Source organism: Zonotrichia leucophrys, chromosome 2 (genome assembly GCF_028769735.1).
Source record: "Zonotrichia leucophrys gambelii isolate GWCS_2022_RI chromosome 2, RI_Zleu_2.0, whole genome shotgun sequence".
NCBI classification, from domain to species: domain Eukaryota; kingdom Metazoa; phylum Chordata; class Aves; order Passeriformes; family Passerellidae; genus Zonotrichia; species Zonotrichia leucophrys.
This window is the reverse complement of record NC_088171.1, coordinates 140128909-140152997: the sequence shown is the minus strand read 5'-3', so window position 1 is coordinate 140152997 and position 24089 is coordinate 140128909. Positions and strand designations below refer to the sequence as shown.

General features: G+C 37.8%; 1 protein-coding gene across 6 annotated transcripts in view; it reads right to left on the bottom strand.

The window, feature by feature from the left end:
- The window catches only part of COL14A1 (collagen type XIV alpha 1 chain), a 113582-nt gene that overhangs the window by 41252 nt on the left and 48241 nt on the right, over positions 1-24089 (bottom strand). For all 6 annotated transcript variants that reach the window (XR_010439245.1, XR_010439246.1, XM_064706603.1 and 3 more), the window contains 14 exons: positions 23495-23634; positions 21765-21891; positions 20666-20805; positions 17569-17701; positions 16345-16416; positions 15479-15630; positions 11358-11487; positions 10211-10333; positions 8726-8875; positions 7972-8088; positions 6030-6176; positions 3749-3823; positions 2270-2409; positions 962-1085 (listed from right to left, as the gene is read on the bottom strand). Coding sequence is in view for 4 of the 6 variants with exons in the window: in XM_064706603.1 (XP_064562673.1) it covers positions 962-1085; positions 2270-2409; positions 3749-3823; positions 6030-6176; positions 7972-8088; positions 8726-8875; positions 10211-10333; positions 11358-11487; positions 15479-15630; positions 16345-16416; positions 17569-17701; positions 20666-20805; positions 21765-21891; positions 23495-23634 (1770 nt within the window). In the remaining 2 variants the exon portion in view is untranslated. The remainder of the gene's footprint in view (positions 1-961; positions 1086-2269; positions 2410-3748; positions 3824-6029; positions 6177-7971; positions 8089-8725; positions 8876-10210; positions 10334-11357; positions 11488-15478; positions 15631-16344; positions 16417-17568; positions 17702-20665; positions 20806-21764; positions 21892-23494; positions 23635-24089) is intronic.

Sequence of the window (24089 nt, the reverse complement as noted above, 5' to 3'; positions counted from 1 at the left end):
AACCATACTGAGCATCATCTCTTATTCTTGGGGTTTCTCTCCCTCTATTTGTTATACACCTTTTTATTACTATTTCTATCATTGTATTTTACTTTATTTCAATCATGAAACTGTTGTCTCAGCCCACAGGCTTTACCCTTTTCTGATTCCCCTCCCCATCCCACCAGGGCTAGGGGTAGGCAGTCAGTGAGCACTGTGTGGTATTTAGCTGCTGGATGGGTTAGAGATAGCAAAACTTTCCTGTTCTGGATTGTAGAGCACTGTCTACATTAACAATTGAGAATGTCATTGTAGTAAATGGAAAATTTTTTTGATAATGCTGAAAGGGGATGCAATGCAACAGCTGCAAGAAATTTCTGTGAAGTCTGAAAATAATAAAACATACAGTTTCCAACTAAAACAGATTTTAACCCTTTCAACCCTCATCTATAATTTCTTTATATCAGCAAGCTATTTTAAGGGATAAATTAAAATGCAACCTTAACAAACATCCTTCCCCATCCCAGTCTTAAACATCCCACAGAGGCTTAACTGTCCTGGCTTATACCCAAACAGACGCTCCACTCTCTCCAGTTTTCTACATGCCCTGCAAGCTGCCTCCCATCCTCTGCCCTTCATCACTTTTCTGCTCACTTGCCAAGCTGATTTCATATTACTCCCCATTCCGCCTTCCACTACCCCCAAATTAATTTGCTTTACCCCTCCTCCCCTCTCCCTGCCCCCCAATCCCTGTTATCACTGTTGGTCAGTGGGGTGAACATGCAGCAGGAGGGGCTGAAGTGTGTAAACTACAAATTACAAAGACTTTCTAATTTCAGAGCCCAACCCTTCATCTGCAGTGTGGAGACAGCATGCTATAACTGGTTTTGCAGTGATTAATTAAACCATTTAGCAAATGAGAAAGAAATACCACTTAGAGAAGCAGGGGAAAAATCTGAATTACAATGTCATCCTTTCTCACCTGTTTTTGTATTTCCTCCTTTGTAGGCTATTTGCTGAATAGCTTCAAGAAGAGTCTCTTTTGTTTTGTATGCATTCAATTTAAATTCTGTCCTGGGATCATCACTAAACTGAATTATTGCCACCTGTGCACATAGAAGATGTTCATTACAAAAGCACCACCCACTGTGTGAGCAAAAAGTAAGTGAATTTGACCATTTAAAACAAGGATTTATCTTGTAATTTAGCTTCATCTTTAAATTGAAGCCAGACTTTTTTCTCTTTAAAAAAGCTTTCAGTAAATAAAGTTCAATTTTACTCTGCAACTTTGGCAACCATCTAACACTTTCTGGTTTCATTTTGCAGCAAACAGGATAAGAACAGTAATACCCATTTTGGCAGAAGCACTCTCAGTCAAGCCCAAAAGCAAAATCCTGGTTACAGCTGCTCACATGCGTACAGTTACATACTCAGAACTGCTGGGACTTAGTTCAGTCTCCATGAATTAATAACTGCACATAAGTAACTTAAGCTAGGGAGCAAGAAAGATTCAGGAATATATTTTGAAATATTGCCTCTGTCAAATGTGACACTACTGAGTTAAGACCCTGTATTACAATACTGTACACTAAGCCCCTACAACTCACAAAGCATATATTGATCTTCATATTCCATAAGTGATGGCCCTGATTTAAAAGGAGCTATTATGTTTAAACTTGTGACAAAGTTTCTGAAGCACCATTAATTCTATTCTGGAAAAATATCTGTATAGCAAGAAACAGTAAAAACTAAGTACTCTTCAGGGTTTGGACAAGTTAAAACTAATTTACAATGAGATCCTTAACCCCATATTATACAGGTAACATTTAAAGCAGTAACTTATTTGCCAATAATATGTTCTGGAGCACCTCTCTAAACAAATACATGAATGGAACAATCATTGCAAATTTTATTTGAAGCACTGTAGATTCTGTAGAGTGTATGATTCAAAATAACAGAACCTTTATTTTTCCTTATCAATGCCATTTTTAGGTTATTTATAAATAAACACTACAATGAGTACCAAAAGCATGAACAAACTTAAATCTCATTTGAATTAGAGGAGACTGAAATGATACTTAGCCCTCATGCTACGAAAATTTATACTGAGAATTTCAACATATGGTGTGCATAAAAAGATACTGAAAAAAGATACTGACATAGAGCATATTTTATATTTTCACTGAACTGTGAAATGATGTCAGTTACTTCTTGATTCATTTCACTTCTGGTCTAGTCTAAAATACCCTGTCAAGTCCATGAACCCTCCATCTCTGCACAAATTGATTACCTGTGTTCCATCAGGACCAATCTTATCCAAAGCTCCAACAGTGCTATAAAGGAAGTTAATTATCTTATTGAAATTGTCATCTCCAATACTCCATGACCCATCCACCAGGAATGCCAGATCAGCTTTGGCTGCTTTGCACACTGAGGAAGAAAGCAAGAATTTTGGAATTAGAGCAATGCCTCAACTCAAAAAATCTCAGAAATCACTTTAAAAATGCAACCATCATGAAAAGCCCTTATTTATTATTAGCTAATACATGTTAGCTCAATGTTAGCTTTAGTCAACAGACCTGCTGGCATTGACCTCAGTGCAGGTGTAGAACCAGCTGGGCTCTGCAAGGGAGAATTGTCTGCACCAACAGATCCTATCACAGAACACACTTCAACGGTCCTTTAAAGTCTGGTTTATCATTTCTATTTTCATTTAGGTTTTTAAGTAAAGTGACACATGAGCTTATACAATGACAACTCCTAGCATGACACAGTAAGCAAGATGACAGAATTTCAACTGTGGAGGTTCCTACTGGGAAAATCCATTCATAAAGTTACACTAAGGTCTGCAGTGTCTAATGCACTTCAACTGCACTGTGCAGGAGCAATGCAGGTTTCACCCATCTCATCTGATTCCAGCATGTTCTTATGCAAAATGGCCTGCAAGAGCTGAACATTGCCCACAGAAGTTGCTCACTCTTTCATGGGAACTGGGAACCTTCAACACTTCACAGAAATCCAAGTCTATTGCTTGGGGTCAGAAGTAAACTGCCTCAAACCAAAGTTATGTTTTTCAACACATTTCATCTTCATATTTCATCTAAATCCAGAGAATAGGACAAGAAGATACAAACCTGTATTTTTATTTTCTGTTGATTACTCCTTGGATAACAAAACCCCCTCATTATCTGCTCCTATGCAGTTCTAAACACACCCACATACAAGGTCTTTTTTCCCTGTGCTTGTGGGTTAAATTCTCAATTTATACATGTCAGTTTGGTCCACAGACTTCAAGCAGACGTATTTGATCCTCAGCCTCCACCAATAATGCTCCTCTCACAGAAATATTATAAGCCTCTGTACAAAATATGACGCGTTCAAATAATAATAAAAGGAAGTCTGCATTTAAAGGGAGTCTGAATATGGCCCATACTTTTCACATTACCTAAAGTAGACATACTTAAAAATAATCCTGCTTTTCAAGTTTAATTATCCTAGGATGTCTGCTTCAGTTGCAAAATGTGTATGGTTTAGGAGGTTTGGAAAAAGGAAGTGCCACATATATTAACCAGCCTTTCAGCAAATTTTAAAAGTACAACAATGATGTCAGATTTTTGGCTCATTAAATTTAGGCCAGCTGCCTTAACAGTGTTTCTACAGCAAATGTCTTGTGAGATCTTCTCCCCACAGGTCTAAAATACCATCAGAAGCAGAAAAACATTGCATCAACACTTTAAAATTACTAGAAACTCACACATGTAGCACTTACCCTCTTTTGCAGGTGGGATTGTAGGTGGTGGAGGTGGTGTTGAAGGTGTTGTTGGTGGTTGAGTAGGAAATGGTACTGGAGAATAAAAGAGGGAATATTCAAACATACTTAAAAGCCCAATATTTTTAATAAACAGCATTTATCTACTCATCTCTACATGAAAAAAATTCATTATCCCTAATCCACTAGTTATGCAACTGGAGATAAATGTGGTGAGTGCACAAAAGAAATGTCACCTGAACGACAATATTACTAATGCAGAACAATTGATGGCTGTATGTGCAGTATGAATGATAAAAGAATACAACTGAACTGCTATTGGAACTGCCCCTTTTTGAGATCCTCCAGCATAGCAGACCATGTGCCATCACTATTCTTGACCTAAAATCCATTATTTGTTTTGAAAAAGGTCTGTGTCCTTTTCTCAACAAAAGTCCTCAGTAACAGAAAGTAGGTCTTTAGTCACTCTGGAAGGAAGAAGATCTTAGTCCAAAATGCAAAGACAGAGAGGAAAAGCAAGCCAGTGCCTGCAGTCAAAGCAGATCACAGATCTGCTGATCAAGACTTTTCTGAATTTTTTCAAAGATCTTGTTATGCTTCCAGACAGAAACACAGCTCTGACCCCAGCTCTAACAGGACTGTGGCTCTGTTGCCTGCAGCAACTTCTACTGAAGTTGTTTACTAGTTTTTGAAAGTGTCCCTCACTCTTCTCCTGAAAACTGACATTGGAATTTCAACCTTGCAGACACCTAGGTGAATACCCAATTAAAGCTTTTCTGAACACAACAGCTTTATTTTGCACCTTTCAATACAGCCCAGCTGACCTCTCAGAGATAAAATGCACATGCATTGACTTCCACAACTCTGTGGGAGGAAAAGCTTCCACATTCATTCAAGGGGTTTTTTTCCCCATTTTTATTCAATGCATTTAGCATAAGAAGCCACAGGTTTCAGAACATCAGTCCTCCAAGTCTAAACTTATTTGCTGTAACACCTAAGTTAGATTTGTAGGCAATGGAGAGTGTTGGGTATGTCAACCTGAGAAAAAGAGCCTACATTTGGGGAAGACCAGTGCAAACAGGATTCACTACATGTCCACATCCGACTGCAGATCATGGGGGTTTTCCCAGTGGCTTCAGCAATAGAAAGGGCTGGGACTCTGAAACACCTACACAGAAGTAGTGCCCAGGACCTCTATGGCCACAGCAACCCACAACCAGAGCCATTAAGAAAGGGTCACAGCTCCTGTAAGGTGACTTGAAAGGCTGCTCTCAGCACCCAAGAGATGCAGGTCACCCTGAAGACTGTTTCCCTTTTAAAAGTGAGACAACAGTTTACACAAATTATCAGAAACCATCATTCTCAAATGGACATATGGGCCAAGGTGTGCTCTTCCTCATGTCTCCTAGCTCCCTGACCTGCAGAGCACACGAAACACAACTCCTCAAAAAGCAGGAGAATCTTGGCTTTATGCTAGCTGCTCAGAGAATGAGCCCTGGACTAGGAAGAATTGGAGTCATGCACCTGTGCAGGTTTTCCCTAAGTGAAACCATAAATGTGGGAGAAAAAGAAGAAAATTAGAAACACTTTATACCCTGAGAGAAAGGGAACAGTATTGTGGTGTAGAGCAATACACTGTGAGAAGGCAGATAATGCTGAGATTGGAAATGGGCTCAAAGAAAGATAAAATATTAATTCTAGTAGTCCCATGTTTTACTTCACAGTATTTTGAGTTCATGAGAGCAGGATCTTGCCTTCATAAACAGCTGTAAGGATTTTTTCCTTTTTGCCTGTCTTGTAGTACTACTAATAATAATTCAAAAGTCTGGTTGGTTGGTTTGTTTCAAAATACTTAAATAAATTGGGTTTTGAGGTCCCATTTAACTGTAAATTATTCAAACACTAGTTAATTTTACTAAATAACAAGAGCTGCATGAACAAAACTTTCTCTGCTTGCCCATTTTTCAGTATTTTTTCCCCAAAGTAATAGATATTCAGAGTATCCCATAGTAGGACTTTTTATGAAGAAAACTAAACCACCCTCCCTGTATCTTTCTCATTAGAAGTCCAATAGAGCTGCTGAACGTGACTTAACAATTACTTCACAGCAGTGGTGTAAGAATCCTGCACATCTGTGGAGGAGTCACAATGTACTTGAAAAATTTATAGCTCAGCTAAAGAAAACTGTGCAGGAATAGCACATGTGTGGGCAAAGGGCAGAACACAAGAAATACAATTGAGCATTATTGCTGCTGGTTGAACTTTCCTCTGTTTTACTCACACGTTGTCTCCGTGATGCTCACAGCAGGGCCCTCCAGCTCCTGGAGCTGGGTATGAACACTGACTTTATACTTGGTTCCAGGCATCAGCTCAAAGAAACAATGTCTAGGTGTCCCTCCACCGAGATTTACTTCTTGCTTTTTTCCATCTGGAATTACAAAAGAAAACTGTTTTATTGAATAATGTGATTTAAATCATAAATAAGAAGAGTACATGACAGTACATGAAGGGTAAGATGTTGGCATAAGTTAATAAACTACATGCTGCCTTACTTTTGGAAATTGACCTCTGTGCAGAGGTCTCTAGCATTTCATTATTCATACTAAGTAGGAGCTGAGGAATGTGTCAAACATCTTCGGGGAAAAAAAGATTAATTTTGCCCCATGCACTGAAGGCAATAAAAATCACTAACACTGTCATGAACAGGCTTTGGATGTGGTCCTAAATTATGAGAGTCTAACTAGGAATTGTTGCATTATGTAATTCCATGGCATCCTTTGTCTGTGCCTCTGGTTCTCAGCATACGTAATGTGCTTGGTCACAACAAAGGAGACTGAATTGATATCATATTCCAGCTTTCACTAGTAGCCACTTGGCAAGATGGTTAAGGAATAGCATTTACAGGGTTCCAAAACTGATTCTGCTAAATTCTGAATTGGAAGATACATTGACAATAGAAAAAAGGCTGGGTACTGGAAATAGCATAAGGCACGTTTTAACAAGAAGAAAAATGTTATCACCATTTAAAATTTGCATCAGGAAGAAGTGAAATACAAGCAATTGATCTCATATTTTACAGAGTATATAAAAAAATGACAAACAATCATTCAATGCTTATCAGGTGTTACACTAGTATAAAAATATTTGATCACTGCCTGAACCAGACACACACCTGATTTGACAATCAAGTCCCTTCAGGATAAATATTAATAAGAAACATTTGTTCACAGTCTGGGTTGTTCTGCTTGCATTTAGGTGCTTTCAGCTCAGTTAAAACAATTCTGGCAGTTTTATATGAAGAAAGTAGGATGTTGGCTAGCTCCCAGATGAGAGGGATGTCTGTGCTGTCTCAGGCAAGCCAAGATCTCTGCTATCTGAACAGCTTGTCTGTATTTCATGGCTTCAAATAAACCTTATCACCATCCACTTGCCATTCCACAGAAAGGTCATGCCTTTTTGCCACATGATCAGGGTTACTGTCCATGACACCTTTAACACAGCCCATTAACTGCACTTCTCTCAAGTTATCCAAGGTTTTCATTTGCTGCCAGTCAGAAGACCACCGATGTCTGCTTGGATAAGAGAATTGGTCTGCACAAACAGTGACAAAATGTCTTCTGGTCACACCTGAGAACCAGTGAGGCTGAAGAGGCTGTAATTTACCCTCTGTATATACTGTGCTAAAAGCATCAAGACTCCTTGTGTGACTGCATAGCATGGTGTCATGTTTATCCATACGAATAACATTACTACTATAAGCTACAAAGAAGCATCAATAGAATGAGAACAAACAAAATGGGATATTGTTCTGATTCTGTGCGCATGGTCTGGATTCATTCAGAGCTTTTCTGCCTTTCTGCCCTCTTCTGTCTATCCTAACCATACAGAGCTACTGCTGGTGGTGTATTTAGAAACTTTGATGTATTCAGTTCATCCTTATCCATCTTCTGTTCCTCACAGCAGCGAAAATCTCAGGTAATCACCTTTCTTCTACCAATAGATCGAAGTCTCTGACATAAAATGCACAAGCTATCAACGTGTTTGACATAATAGGACAGGGATGCTACTCTATTCTGAAACTGTCAGGGTACACACACCTCTGTTCTGTCCATCATTTCCAGTATTTCAGGAGTCAGTCTACAGGTCTAACTGCATGCAACTTCTATGCAATTTAATTCTCTGGATGAGGCTGTAGCTGCACACCAAATGATTCAGTAACTTACCCTCGAGTGACTCTATAACCACCCTGTAAGCAGTGGCATGTCTATGGAGCTGCCACTGAGCACACAGACTTGTCATGCGGACTTGGTAGGAATCCAAATTTGGCACACCCAAATACACTGAAAATTAAATTTAAAAAAAACTGTTTTATACCTCTAATAAGACATACAAGAAAAAAATGACAAAATTATTACAGTGAAATCAGTCCCAATTCATTTTTAACAAATAATGTCCATAGCTGATTTAAAAAAATCAAGAAAATCTAAAAGAAGAATTTTTAAAAGTAGTGAAATTTAAAAACAAAAGTTTAGAACTTTAGGCAATTTACTTAAATCTAAATAATTTACATTGCTTAAAAGTTCAGTTATTACAAGTAAGTATAAAAGTATCATAATAATAGCAGAATTTCTGTCAAAATCTAATTGAAAATTTAGCTTTAGCTATATAAAGAGCAAATAATCTTATATATGGATCTATAAAAATACAATAAATAGACTTTTCATGAAGGAAATTTACATCTACTACTAGGCACATATATTTTTGGCTAATAAATTATATCTGCTTTATGATTTCTGTCTTGCTAACATCCAGCAGAGCACTGAAAAGCCTGGAAGAGTCTCATAGAAAGAGAGAGTTTCATTTCAGGAAAACAAAGTAAAGTCTTCCACATGAAAATTTATTCAGGGAGCTGCAGAAAGTCAGAGTTGTAAGGAAAATCAGCTTGCAGAGATCTGAGCAGCATGAAATCATTCTTACAGGTTTTGGCCATGCCTGTCAGGGCATCACTGAAGCCTGTTGAGTATGAAGCAAATACTTTAACACTGTACTCCGTTCCACTGAGGAGATTCAGAATGAGAATAGTATTAATATCATCCCCTACAAAGGTCTCCAATGCAGGACCAGGAGCTGCAAAATATGAAATGAATTAGAAAATCATTTGCTCATCCACTAAATTAGAAAAAATTACAAGTGTTCATAAAGTTACTATTTTTATGCCTTATTTTTTTAACTGTACACAAATACAAAGACATTCTCCTCAATCCTTGCATGGAAAGAAGACACAAAAAACACACTGGGGAAGTTCAGCAGTGGGATTCATTAAGGCTGAGCTAGACACTGGCATCTGTTAAAACCCTTTTGTTCTGCTTCAGTGACTTACTACTGCTCTAAAGAGGCAGCCAAATATCTCCCCAGTTTGATTGTGTGCCAGGACCAGCAGGGGGGACAGAAGATGCCAGCCAGCACTACACTCACTCAGGGCTTCTTATACAACAGCATCATTTAATATTGTGCAAAAATGATAATGAAAATAGAAAATAATGAAACTTCCCCAGTCAGAATCACAAACAGCTCCTTCATCACCTCCCCTAGCTGTTCTGGATACACTTCAGAAACCAGGCAGCAGTATTGTCTTTGGACAGTATTTTAGTCTCTCAATGGTCACATATCTGTGATTTGCTGTCAATAGAGGACCCTGTTTTTCTAAAGAAATTTGCAGGATTCTGGATGTCTGGTATAGCTGCAAAGTACAGGCGGGTAAGGATGCAGCACATGCAAAATGGACGAGGAATAAAATGTCAAGTGTCTGAGAAGAAATGAAAACCTTTTATTGAGAGGGGAGGGAAGCTGAAGAACAGGAGAATGCAGAAGAGAGGGACAGGAAAAAGCAGACAGGTTCTGAAAGATAGTCATGATAAAATGAAAAAGCACAGACTGAGAGAGCTGGGATTAATCAGCCTTAGGATGGGAAGTCTAAGGGGAAATCTGCTGCTGCCAACACCTACCTCATGCAAGGTGGCAGAGAAGTTACAGACAGAATGTCTTCAGAGGCAAACAGGAAAATGTAGGAGAAAAAAGACAAATTTTGCAACATAGGAAATTTTTATCGTATATTAGCAAAGACACTGCCAGTGACAGTAATCAAAAACTGGGAGAGATGCTTAGAGCAGTTTTAAAATCTCAGTCCTTAGAGATATTATAAATTCAACTGGCCAGGGTCCACTGAAACCTGTTCCAAGCTGGTCCTGTTTTGTTCAGGGAGGAAGACCAGATGATCTCCAGAGATCCTCTCCAACCTGCATCATTCTGTGATTATTAAACTTTCATATTGAAAAACACGAAGCACCAAAGTTAATAACACTTTCAAGGCTGTAGCTGCAACTGATAAATTTAAGAACAAAATTGAGTGAAAGATGGTGTTCAGTCAGAAATAACCCAAACAAAATCAGTTTAAAAACTCACTGTTGACAGGTTTGTAGACAACTCTGTAACCCATTGTTGCTGAAGGTGGGGCATCCCAGCTGATACGTAACCTGTTGTACCACTCCTCTGAGACACGTAAATTCCTGGGAGCAGACAGGGGCACTGAAAAGAAACCAAACTGGGATTTTACAAGTTTATCTCATACAAGTTTATACAGAAAAATCAAGATATGCAAATAAAAAGAGTGTGATACCCATTAGTCTCAGATTTACAAGTGAAATTATCAGGATGAAACTCTTAATCAAATTCATCCTTTGTATTACTCAGTGGATTAGCCACAAACTTTGGTCAACAAACAAATGAATTTTTGAATTAATTCCAAAATTTGTCCCTATATTTCTTTAAAAAAAATCTTACTTTTGTTTCCCAAAAATGTAAGGTAATTTAGAGATAATTATACATTAAATAGTTTCTTCCGATCCAAGTGCACTAATGTATAAATCATGCTCTTTTGAACACTTAATTCTGTAGAATGGAATCAAAGGACTTATTTACAAGTGATTTAAGGCTCTGCATAAATAGCACTTCAATTAAAACAAATTATGTAAATTAGGAGAACACTTCAATAAAATTATACTATCATGACTACAAGTGCATAATGAAAGGATTTTTTACAATATACAGTAGAGAGGAAGTTTAAGCGACAGCTGAGTAATCTTTTGGTACTTGGTCAGAACTCTGGAGATAATGCAATCACTTTTTATAAAAAGTTTAGCAGCATTTCTAATGACCCTTAGAAAGCAATGATCTCACACAAAAGAAGATCTAACAGTACAATGGTTGGTTTGATACCATCTCAGCAGGCTTTGTTTACTTTTTTTCTGTATTAGTTGGCTTGCCCTTGGTGGGCTGGTTATCAAGCATTTGCCAGTTCTATTACTGAACAAGTTTCTGCAGACTCAGAGTATTTGAAAATAAAATACAGCTTGTCTTTTAGAAGAAACCCATTGTTTATAAATCAATCAACTGAGATTAATTTAAAGTTCAAGTCACATAAATTACGCAAAATAAGCCCACATTTACACTAAAATACATTCCTAAAGCCAAGGAAAAAAGGCCACAAAGAGTAAGTAAGTCTTTATTCATGCACATCCTGGCCAAAGGCAGGCAGAAAGTTTGTACTTACAAGTTTTGCCCGGAGCTGAGACACTGACTCCCTCCCCATCAGAATAGACTGGGGTTACAGTGACTTTGTATTCTGTATCAGGCAGCAGAGGGTGAAGCAGGAGAGTGTTTTGTCTGCCGGGCACCATTACCTGCAGGGTCAGAATATGCAGAAACAACCAAGCTTTATGACTAGAGACAAACCACTTTATCTTACATGGTCTCTGACAACACATTCCACTAGCATTGCTAAATAGCTTGCATTTTCAAATATTATCGATGCTCCACAGTAAAATAAAATCACTATTTTATTTTATTTAAAGACTATCTACCCTTTTAACAGATCCAATATACCATTATACCAAAACATAATAAAGGAAATGTTCCTATGAGATAGGAAACAGTGTTCTGTTTTATATTAAACCTATGAGACACTACAGGTCCATAACCCACTGGTATTGTTTGGATCAGAAATACTTAAACTATTTCACTGCATAGATAAAATACATCCTCTTGATGTATTTATTCTGGACATATTTAGATTTTCTGAAGCTCAGTGATAAAGGCTGATTGCTTTGTTCTCTGGAGACAAAAAATCCTCCTTCCCTAGGAGGAAGGGAAATCAGGTTATGAGATCTGGAAGCATTGAACTGAGCAAGCAGGAATAAAAAATGTTTTTCTTGTCTGCATCTGGTCTGGTGACAAGCAAATGAAGGCGGCTATTTAGGAAAGGAAGTAGGATGGCATCCCACAAATACCCAAATTGCCATGAAACCTGGAAGATCTGTCAGAAAAATCCAACCAATCCAATCCAAACATGGTAGTAGACAGCTGTAGAAATTTCTCTGGGCAGTTTTTGGTTCTAGAGTACATGTTTCAGCCTGCTGAATTAAGCACTGGGAAAGATTTCCCTATAAGCAGCTAGTTCCAAAACTCTTCAATAGATTGTTGTATTTTAGCCAGAGCTTCATAAGTCAGTATCACAATAATGATGGCAGGAGTGCCAAGCAAAGCTTTGCAATTGCTTAACTCACCAGTAAAATTTACTCTCAGAGAGCCTCCAAAGCCTGTATGGGAGCCACTTACATCACATGGCATGGGCATGGTAAAAAAGAAAAACTAGTCCTATGTTTCCTGTGCAGAGATCTGTGCTCTGAAGTGATGCTGTTGGAAGCAAGTCCCAAGGTCCATCGTCACATTTTGGACATTCCCTGGCCCATGTCCATTGTGTGAATCTGTCACCTGAGCCAGAAACCACACGGATTTGGCAAGAAGTTGAGAGAAGCATAAGCCCTTTAAATTCATGGGGGAAAAGCAGAAAGGAGGTCTTTAAAAGGGTTTTGTTGCTTCAAAGAAGACTGATGCACGGGATGATGGCAAAGGTTTGAAGCATGAGCTCAAGGAAGGTCTCACCACTTGCACACTCCAGGATACATTCAAACTACTTCTAGTTTTGGCAAGTGATACAAAGAGAGAAATTTATCTAGTTCACCCAGGTGCTGAGACTCGTCAAAGTGCTTCATTCTTTGATCAAAACTGAACTTAATCCATTAATAAATGTTCTTGAAAGATTTCCACATTCCTCTTCCGTACACTTGCATTCAAAACACACAAACTAAATTTCTGAAAAAATCCAATCCAACAAATTTTTTTAGCTTTTAGAGTAGTGGATGCAAGCATTGAGAATTCTCCTCTCCACATGTGCATAATCTTCCACAGATCAATATAGCTTTCAGCAGTGAGAAACAATTTTGGCTTTAAAGAAAAAAATGAAAATTGATCTTTCCAGTATGTACAGCACACCCAAGAACACACATGCAATTTAGAGCTTGACCCCTCTGTATTCTATTACATTTTCTAGTCCCTGATTTTCAGCCAATTGCATCAAGAATTATAAAGCTTATTAGTATTTTTATGGAAAGGGAGGAGTAACTGAAACTTATATCACTGAAATCGGAGCCAAAAAACTTAAGTACTCACCACAGAACTGTCACGCTATAGTACATGTAAGCCCAAATTCCAAAAAAACTTTGGTTTCTGCCTTAAACATGTACTAAGCATAAAAACTCTCCCCTAAAACTGAACATCTGTGTTGTTTTATTGACATCTGTTGTGCACCTCTCAGGTGCTTGAACATGGTAAAATACACTCCTTCAATTAAAATGTGCCTAATTCTAAGCATAATCTTACATAAATCCTTTTCCAGTAAAGTATTTATGCACATGATAAATTTCAAAGATGAAATGTGTTTAATCTGTTTGCTGAATTGTGACCAAAGATAATAAGGCTTGAGAGTGTACTTAAAATTAAATAATTTGTGAGAATAGAACCAAGATACCTACCTAATCATACAGTTTTATAATTTTATTCAATGAACTTTTGAGTTAGCTGTAACATCATTTTAATAGTCACAATTTTAATACCTTTCCTACAGTTTTAATTTCATTTTAACATAGTAGTCATTGAATACTAAAGCAGAACGACATTTATACCCCCAACTGAACTAGAAAGGTGAAACAGTGAATTTGGGATCAGAATTTCAGAAAATCTGAGTTAATCTCAGAAGAATAGTACAATTTGTGTGATTATACTTTGCAAGTTTTCCCTTTTATTATATGGTATAATAACATATAGTTGACATAATATCATAGAGCATGTTTCCTAGTCCAAAAGGACGCCACTACATTGAAAATTCGTTTTCAGGTCATAGTTGTATTAGGTGGTTAAAAAAGTACATTTCCAGCAGGGTCACATAAAAGATGAATAAAACTGAAATGGGAAAAGACAAATTCATATTTTCCTAGAAAAAAGTATCCTCCTTTTAATATCTTTATTGAAATATCCTGATATAGGGCTAAAAATGTCAGCTACTAAATATCAAAAGAGTAAAATAAATTTTAACTGCCCTATGAAAAGAAGTGACTCAAGTGGCAGACACAGAGGGAGAATGCTAGGGAATATTTTTTAAATATACTTACTTAGAGCCATCCACAAATTTTATAACAGATTTTCTGGAACACTAATACTACTACACTACAATACTGCACTGCTATACTGCACTACAATACTAAGTTTTCCCAATTTAAAAATAATTTTTTTAAAAGGCACTTAGCCTAGCTGAATTCTGAAAGGATCTCAGAAATTGTGAAGTGTTAAAATAATGGAGCTCAGGCTTCTTTTTTTTTGCAGGGGAGGGTCTGTGTTTTGGTTTGTTTGCTCCAAAGGGTACATGCAGTGCTCTTCATTTTTTCAATTATTTTCCAAAGTCTTAATGACCAGAAATTTTTCAGTGTAGGACATGTTTAATCTTGATCATCACATGGTATTGGAAAAATAAAAAATATTCTCAGGCACTTAGATTTAAAAAGTGCTGTCCTTATTGTGACATGTTCAGGTTCATGAGAAGTATGAAAACTCTGCATTTGAATTTTAATGGAGAGGAGAGGAGAGGAGAGGAGAGGAGAGGAGAGGAGAGGAGAGGAGAGGAGAGGAGAGGAGAGGAGAGGAGAGGAGAGGAGAGGAGAGGAGAGGAGAGGAGAGGAGAGGAGAGGAGAGGAGAGGAGAGGAGAGGAGGAGAGGAGAGGAGAGGAGAGGAGAGGAGAGGAGAGGAGAGGAGAGGAGAGGAGAGGAGAGGAGAGGAGAGGAGAGGAGAGGAGAGGAGAGGAGAGGAAGGAGAGGAAGGAGAGGAGAGGAGAGGAGAGGAGAGGAGAGGAGAGGAGAGGAGAGGAGAGGAGAGGAGAGTAAAATTGCTGAAGGAAAAAAAATTGCTTAAGACTGTAAAAACAATTAAGTGTCATTAAAACACAATCTCAGGATAGAAGAATGCCTAGAAGTAAAAACAAAATTAAAAGTAAAAAACCCAACTTGGATGGATTTAAAAAAGGACAGGAAAAAAAAGACAGCCAGCTCCTCTTGAACTGTGAGCTCATTAAACATTTGTGTGATTGGGCCTTGATCTGACATTTGACTGCTGTTGCCTGCGGTGCAGCATGTGCTGTAAAATTAGAACTTTGAGGTTCAAGCTCACAGTAACATCAAACACAGATCCTTTACTAATTACAACAAAATTTTCATATAAGAAGATATAATTTCTTAGCAATTATTAAAGAAGCTTGTGAAGCCAATAACAAAACTCATACAGACCATTCTTACTGCTTCCTCAGCACGGTCCCCTTCTGCAGTGAGATAGGTCACCCTGAACTGCTGAGCGCTGTAGTCAGAGATGTCCCATGTCACCCTCAGACTTGAGGTTGTTTCATCATCTATAACAAGGTTTCTGACTCCTGTTCTAAAAACTAAATCCAAGAAATATTAATTAATATTTTCTCAATTATATTTTCAGATTTAATATAATTTTTACTTTGTGCTGATTATCATCAAGTAGTGCAAGCTGTCCTGAAGTTATGGTGGCTCTGAAGATCCACAGTGGGGCAAAACCATGTAGCTCAGTCATATTTGGGCTTAATAATACAATGACTGTAAGCACTTATTAAAATAATAGTTATCCTATGCTTCTATTAACATATAACATCCCATCAGCTTTGTTTTTCTTACTCAGTTCATGGGGCTTTAAAATAATCCAAGCTAGAATGTTACAGAAGAAAAATAACCCAGAAATCTTATTCCTTAAAAGACAATTGTCTAATTACAGGGAAAAGAAAGAGAACACTCAAAACTAAACAAAATTCTGAAGAGTTCCCAAGCTCACATTTATAAAGGGAAAGATAAATTCTAGGTGAATTTTCCAAATCAGTCTCTGTGCTCCTACCACAGGTACCATTCAGAGTCCCCAGCCTGAGTCAGGGGTTGACTCCTCACCCGTGCCAGGCCTGTGGAAGAGGTTGGGCACACACAGAAGGGGTGCAGAGCAGCACAGCGTGCCCCTCTCAGCAGGGACCTGCCTTCCCTTCAGGAGCATCCTCAGCAGGATCCCAGCTCTGCCCACAGCCCTGGGGGTGCCTCAGGGCTCTGCACTCAGCATTTGAGCTGCTGGCATTTGCTCTGCTCACCTGCTGTGCTGGGCTCAGGGCTGGTGGCGCTGGTGGTGCTCACAGGGCTGGGCATGGTGGTAGCACTTGCAGCTGAAAGACAGGGCTCAGTCACTAACAGCTCAACAAAACACGGAAATCACAGCATTCCTCCTGTATGTCTAACTGTGACAATGAAACTGTGTGCTCACACCTACAAGGATCCCACACACTTCAGACATTTCAGAGACTACAAGGGAATTATTCAGTTAGATTACTTTAGGCACATATATTTGCAGGATTAGCATTAGGTCTGCAGATAAGACATAATCATAAACTGTATAATCAGATAAGAATGCATATATTTTCAAAAATTTCTGGCTGAACTATGCACAATAGACTTCCACTTTGACCATTTGTTAAGGTTGTCAAATTAATTAAATTGAAAGTTTTTTAAGGGTGTTTTACTTCTCTCCAAGTAAAAACCAGAAAGTACACTTAGCGACACAAGGATGTATCAGCATCATTTGGATGGGTGTGAGCTTCTTGTCTTAACAGAAGATTTAGAATTAAGCCTGAATTTAAATTACTAAAAACAAATTAATTTTAGAATTTACACAAAAGAAATATAGTCATTTACTTATCCAAATAATTATCAATAAAAAAATAATAGAGCAATCTTCCTGAAATACAGACCACTGTTTTGATAATAAACTATAAAATAACCTGGACATGATTATCAAGTTTTATCTTTGTTACTTTCATGTCAATGTCACAGGAGGCCTGTGTAAGCTTTTTGGACAATTATTTCAGCCAAGAGTGAATTCATCTCTAGTGACTATAAATTAATCAATAAGAAAAGATTATATTGAAAATGCCAAACATCTTAAATTAAATTCCTGTGAATTTTTTTCTTTAAAACATTTAAGACACATCCCTTCCAAAATCTGATGTACCTTCTCAGAAAGAACCTTGTTCAAAGACTAAATACTAAAGTGTAGGATGGGAGAATATCTTCCCAGATCCAAAGGTTATTAATACCACAGCTCAGAAAAGGAGCCAAACCATTATTTTGATTCAATGCCATCTATCACATAATATTAAATAGGAAATACAAAAGCTAGTCAGCAAAGCCCTGGTGCTAAATCACCACATTCTTCAATATTATAGCTACCCAATATGAACCAGGTTTTATATATAAGGTAGATGCCTCAAATTTAAACCACTTAAACATTTTTTTTCATTACAATCAAGAGTTTGTCTTACATGTAGCTCCAAGAATAGCAACAGCTTCGCTTTCACTTTCATCATCAAAAACTGCCAGCAGAGAAACTTCATATTCTGTGTCAGGCAACAGACCCTCTATAACATGACTGTCTGCATCTCCATTTATGACCACCTAAGTTACACAGCAAGATTGAAGAATATCAGTTCAGCATCTGATTATTTTACAGTAATTGACTGAAATGAAAGAAGGAAAATAGATTTTCCTTTTAAATAAATGAAATCTATACTCAGTTCTGCCAAAAATGCATTAGTACCACAGAGTACATCTGGAAAAAACACTTAAGAATATTTTAAATGTATAGTATTATGCTTTCACCAGAATCTATTTAATTGCTAAAGCTGACCAAATGCTTTTTTTTTTCAATCACTACAATTCAAAACATTTATCAATAAAAACAACATACTTCCATTCATATTTCTACCATTCAAACACTGTTATGACAAATGCATTCAGTATCTGCCCTGCCTTTAAAAAGGCTGTTTCAATGCCAGAACTGTAATCTCAGTTATGGTTCCACACTTCTGAATGGAACTTGAAAGAACATGTGCTTCAGACTTGGGGATTAGGAGAGATGTGCTGATGATTAGTTTGCTACATGGTGTGGAGTTTTAAATAGTCATTTTCCTCACTTCTAGCTATGACAGCAGCAGAAGATTGACATGAAATGTAAACTGTAAGCAAGTTTCACTTCAGATTTTTGTGCGTTTCATTTATTTTATTGGAAAGGATAACCAGATGGAGAGGAGCTGGAACAAAAGGGACAATAAAACAGAAGGTACAGGAGCCAGAGCAGTAATTCTGGTGAAATGGACTGGCCAGTTTTGGGAATAGTTTTCAGGTAACACAAACTACAATGAAACAACCTTTCTCTGGGTTAACACTGACAAGCTTTTAAAGGTGGTCCCTGTAATACTCAACATCAAAGGAGGACTTAGAATGGAAATCAAAGAGACATGTCCTGTGTAAAATCTGCCACAGAGCTTTGCAGAAACAGTGAATCACTCTTCTTCCTCTTAACTACCACAGGAGATTTCCTGAGCTGGTCCTGGGGAAAAAGGACCATAACACAAACACAGACCTTCTGAACTCAAATAAAAAAGAAAAACAGAAAGAAATAAATTGGGACCATGCCCTCTACTACTATCAAGTGATGAATCAGGCATCCCATGCTGCACACTTTCTGGCACAGATTTTCTTGGAAAATTTCTGGAATAAGCTTTGAGTCAATCTAGCTGTATACTAAGTAGGTGCATGCAATGCCTTTCTTTTCAACTCCCCAGTGCTTCTAGTTGTGCATCAAATAATTATAAAATATCAATGCATAATTACTCTGTCACAAGTAACCTTGGCATGCTTTCTGAAGTATCACTTCCTTCACCCTCCCCTCCTAGCTACAAAAAAACAACACTAAGTGCTGAACTTTCAAGTGGGCAGGACAAATAGCAGCAACAAGCACACGAGTACAACAGCATGCATTCTCTACTGTAAGCCAGAAATAAAAGGCTCCCCTTAAGTTTATTCTGGTTTTTAGTGCTAACACCTAACTGCATGCTCCTTCAGCAGAGTGGGATGAGAGGTGTGTGATTAACCACTGTCCCCTGACCCCTCTCAGCTAATTGGCAAGTTGGGTCTTGGGAGAAGGACGGAGGGAGTGCATGTCCTTTGTCTGCATGACTGATCACTTAGCTGGGAAAGCAGCTTAAAGAGGCAACAGCCTGGAGGTATTGTGCTATCCTAGGCCTGACCCCATTAGAGAGGTCATGCAAGGAGAACAGAAAGCAGCTCGGGCATCTTTAATATTTCAGCATTCTCAAGTGTTAGAGCCTCCAGCAGTTCTTTGTGAATACAGTGAATAAGTAGAACCTCAGCAGTTCAAATAGTTCTTGATAATTTATTCTCACACTGAAAGAATACAGATACCTCAAATCTCACTTAAAAATGTGACTTGAGGGCCTTCCCTGGCAGCTACTCACTGGAACTGAAATAGAAACAAATGAGTTCATCTACTGGAGAAGAAACTGCTAGTGGATGACCTGTGTCCACTCACTCATCTGCCAACTCCTTTTCCCTGCTCACGCCTCTAATTTCTCTCTCTCTTGCATGACTACCTCTAACTAGGTGAAAGAGAGGAAAAGAATCAGGCTAAGCTAAATTTACAGAAAAAATGACACATAACCTAAGCTATAATGACTGCTTTCTGCCCTAATGGATGACAAAATATTGCATGAAATCTAGGGCCAGGTGGGAAATGTCATTTTCCCCCTGAGTTCTGTACCCAGATAAACAGTTTGCAGATGTGGCCTCTGCACACACTGCTGATGCCAAGAGAGAAAGATGCTTGAGAGTCACTAAAGACTGAGAAGTACAAAAGAAGCCAAAATAATGAGTTAATAAATAAAGAAAAAGAGGAAATGAGACAGACAATGAAAATTTGGGAAAGGAGAGAAAGGGTCTATCTTTCTACTTTGAAAAAGAAAATTAAAAAGGAAAGCTAAAGGTATGAAAATAATTTTTAAATTTAGACTGATGAAAAGGGTACTATGGAAAAGGTGTACAAGGGCTTAATGCAAAAAATACAGCATGAGAGGGAAAAAAGATAAAACAAAGAGGAATAGATGAACAATCTAATAAATTAACTATGTTTACACTTTTCCCTTTGTAATGTTACCTACTAAGGCTTCAGAGGTAATTTTACTGTGGCCAGCACATTAGACAAACTTGGAGCTTTATCTGAGGATATCACTACTCTGGCTTAGCTACCATCATCATCTTCACATCAAAGTGAAGAACATGAACCTCTAAAAACTGAAGTGGCCCCAAACAACAATGCTAGTTCTAAGGCTGTTGGCACATAACAGATTAGATTGACTATTCACAAAATATCTCTTTTTTCCTTACTTCCTCTTCAAAACAAAACAGGAATATTGGTTTGATTTTTGTTTACAGAGCTTTGCAGTGGGGCAGATTTTTCTGTAAGTCAATTTGCCATATTTAATTAGCAAATGTTACTGCATAGTTGTCCTCAGAATGGAATTCTCCCTCCTTTTCACCCCTCAGGATGTCAAGGCAACTTACCTCCTCAGACTCCCCTCCATCCAAAGGAATCCATGCCAATCTGTAAAAAGCAATATCTGATGAGGTGGGCTTCCAGCTGACCCTGAAACTATCTGTGGATACTTCATCAATTTCCAAATGCTGGGGAGCTGGAACTCTTTCTGGAAAATATTACGCACAAGAAAAGTGAGAGTGAATTATGCCCTGACACTTCCATAGATGGCAGCACCAGGCACACACTATTTTACTTGCAGTTTCTTAAAAGAACATAACATGGGAGGTAGATACCAAAGGCACTACAGAATTCTTTGCCCACTTATTTGTTCTTAGAGAAGTAGTTCTGTAGTTCAAGGAAGGGAATAGACTCTTCATTCTAACTGGACAGGCCTCCTTGTCCTCTCTACACTGAAGGAGCTGCATGAAACCACAAGTCCATCTCCTTTGCTCAGAGCTCTGTGCACAAGGCTCTTATCTTGTACTAAAGCCAAGTCCCAGTCTCTGCCCTTTCCAGACTATGTGTACATTTCTATTTGCACTTTCCATGTGTCAACATCTTGCTCCATGCATGTATGCTCTCCTTTCCTCTTCCACCTTATCTTTCTCTTTCCTCTGCTTCCTCCTTTCTCTTCCCATTGTTGTTGGAAAGCATTGAAATGTGTCACCAGCCATTCATTTAAGGCAGAAGTACAGTTACAGAAACTATAACTGTGTTAAACTGCAGGAACTTTGAATGTCCTATATTTTCTCGTTTTAATGTAGTTCCTCTGTGTCTATATAAAGTTCTACCCCCTAGTGCCTGGATAATTTAGTGGTTAAATGTATGATTCAAAACTCATCACACTTCATCTGGAGGTACAAATGCCATCACACTGAATAATGCTTCACAAAGCTGTGGAGATGTTTGCATGATGTCAAGAGATTACTCATGTGAGTAAAGAGGCAACTGGACCCATAGTAAGGGAGCAAAGAAGCCAAGAGCAGCAATGAAAATAACAGAAAGCATTCCATATATTTGAATTCACAGCCAGAGACCTTTGCTGTAACTAATCTTACTTTCTGGTAACATAAGAAAGTATAAAATTTCTTCTTGGAACACCTTCAGAGGTTCAGCAATACTTACTTGTGGTAAAGCTGCCAGTAAGTGGTTCAGATTGTCCCTCATCATACTGGGAGAAAAGAGCAACAGTATACTCTGTAAGGGGTGCCAAATTTTTCAGAGTATGGGTTGAAACACGACCAACTTCCACCTAGAGAAAGCATAATTTTCACATTATCAGTGTGTGACATTCTTCTGGGTAATAATGATACACAAGGAGAATGTCATGGAATTAGTAGAGAAATTCAGTGAAACTACAAACAAGTAAAAACTCAGGTCCATCAACGCTGACAAAACTAGTTATAATAGAAAAATTACAAAAAGTGAGAATTTTGTATTCATGGCAAATCATGCAAAAGGAGAATTCAGCCTTGGTAAGCCCAGCTGTTCAGCTAACATCAGCACTGCATGTTCAGGAACCCAGAAGGCAAAGGAGCTTTTTGTGCCGCTAAACCTAACCTCTTATCATGGACAATCACTGCATAAAACCCTCATGTTTAACATTTGTCAAGAGACAGAAGAGAGTTTTATCTGGTCTCTCTCCAGGCTGCAGTTAAGTGACTTTGCCAGGGACATAAAACTCAAAGCTGTATAAACAGTTTATCAGTCCAACTATTGAGTGCCACATTAGCTCAGCACCACAGGGAAAATGCTACCAGTGCAGAGCAAACAAGAACATGCCACCTATTCTTTAACAAAGGAAAAGTGAACTGAACATTCACTCACTTTACAAAATATACTACAATGAGCCTGAGATTATCAAATACCACAGTCACCAGTACAGTCAGGCATATTATCTGTATTAAGGGTAATCAATGGGAAGAAGTCAAATGATTTCTAATTTAAATTTTAAGGGGCCTAGCATAGAACAAAGGAAAAAACACTGCATAGGTATGCTCCCCTCTAAAGCTGAGAGCAGTTTCTTCAGGTTCAATACAAATATTCCACTTTAAATAGATGAAAGGCCAGATATGTCCCAGAAGAAACATAATTACAGATTACTACCATTAAAGACTTCTATTTCTTGAGGGCCAAGTTCTCCATGACAACTTATTTCCTAAGGGACCTGGACTGTTTTAATAATCAAACCCACTTTAATAATCAAACCCAATCATATCCATTTTTAAATGTGTATTTAAAAAAAAATTAATATTTCAGTATGAATCATTCCATCCCATTTTGCATTCAATCACAGAATTCATGCTGCTAAAAGGTATTATAAAGCAATCTTGGTAACAAGGCAGAATTAAATATTGCAAATTATTAAATATAAGAGTCTAAGTTAGAAAAACTTGGTATTGCCTTAGCACTATGTTAATGCCAGATTCTGTTTCTAGAGAGTCTCAATATATAATTAAAGCAATTAATTTTGAAAAAATGTCTCAAAGCCTTCAGATGGTCTTTTTGAACGAGCTTGAGTCCATGATATGTGATTCATCAAAAGTCTTATTATCTGAACTGAATCAAGAATAAATTTTTCCATAGTACACATTTAGTCAAGATCCTGCTCCTAGCAAACCACTGTTCCCTGGTCTCCCTCAGTTTATGTGCCCCCAGCTGCTCAGAGTATTCTCCCCCAGACATATGTACATCTAACATTAGGCAAACTCTTATTTACAGCAAGTTTCCGAATTCTCTTGTGAATCTTATTTTAGTTTGCATGGTAGCTTTTGTTTATAAACATTATCCCTAATAATTACAGAAGTTTGGGAAGGTTTGAGACTGGTTAAGGGAGAAGTGTTGCTAAAATTTACCTCGTTGGTTTCTGTCCCGTCTGTTTTAACGTACATGATACGATAGCCATTTACGTTTTTAGAAGCAGGATCCCATGAGAGCTTAGCACTGTTGTGTTCAACATCAGAAAATTTCAAGTTTGCTGGTGGGCTTAAAGGCACTTGAAAAGAAAAGAGGTAAAACCATGAAAGTGATCCCAGGTTTTAGCTGTGAAATTTTTCATGTCTTAATAACAAATAGAATGTTTTCCATTCAAACTTTTATGTCACCAGTATTTCTATTCAAAGGCTTACATCAATGGAGCTACAAAAGTACTTAAAGGCAGGGAAAAGGGCTTTGTTTTTTAATAAAACAGAATTTCCAGGTTTCCTAAATGTATCTCAACTGATATTGAAAAATAAATAAGTTATGATGTTGTTCACTGCAGATATCACAGCAAGATCTAGCCTACAGAACACTTGCAATAGATTTGGGGTAGTATTTGTGAATTAATTTAAACCAGCTAGTACTTCATCCTATACACATTTGGTTTTCATGTGTATCCCAGAAACAATACTTCATGACAGTAGAATTTGGGCAAAAAGCCTTCTGAATCCTGAAACACCTTGATATAAG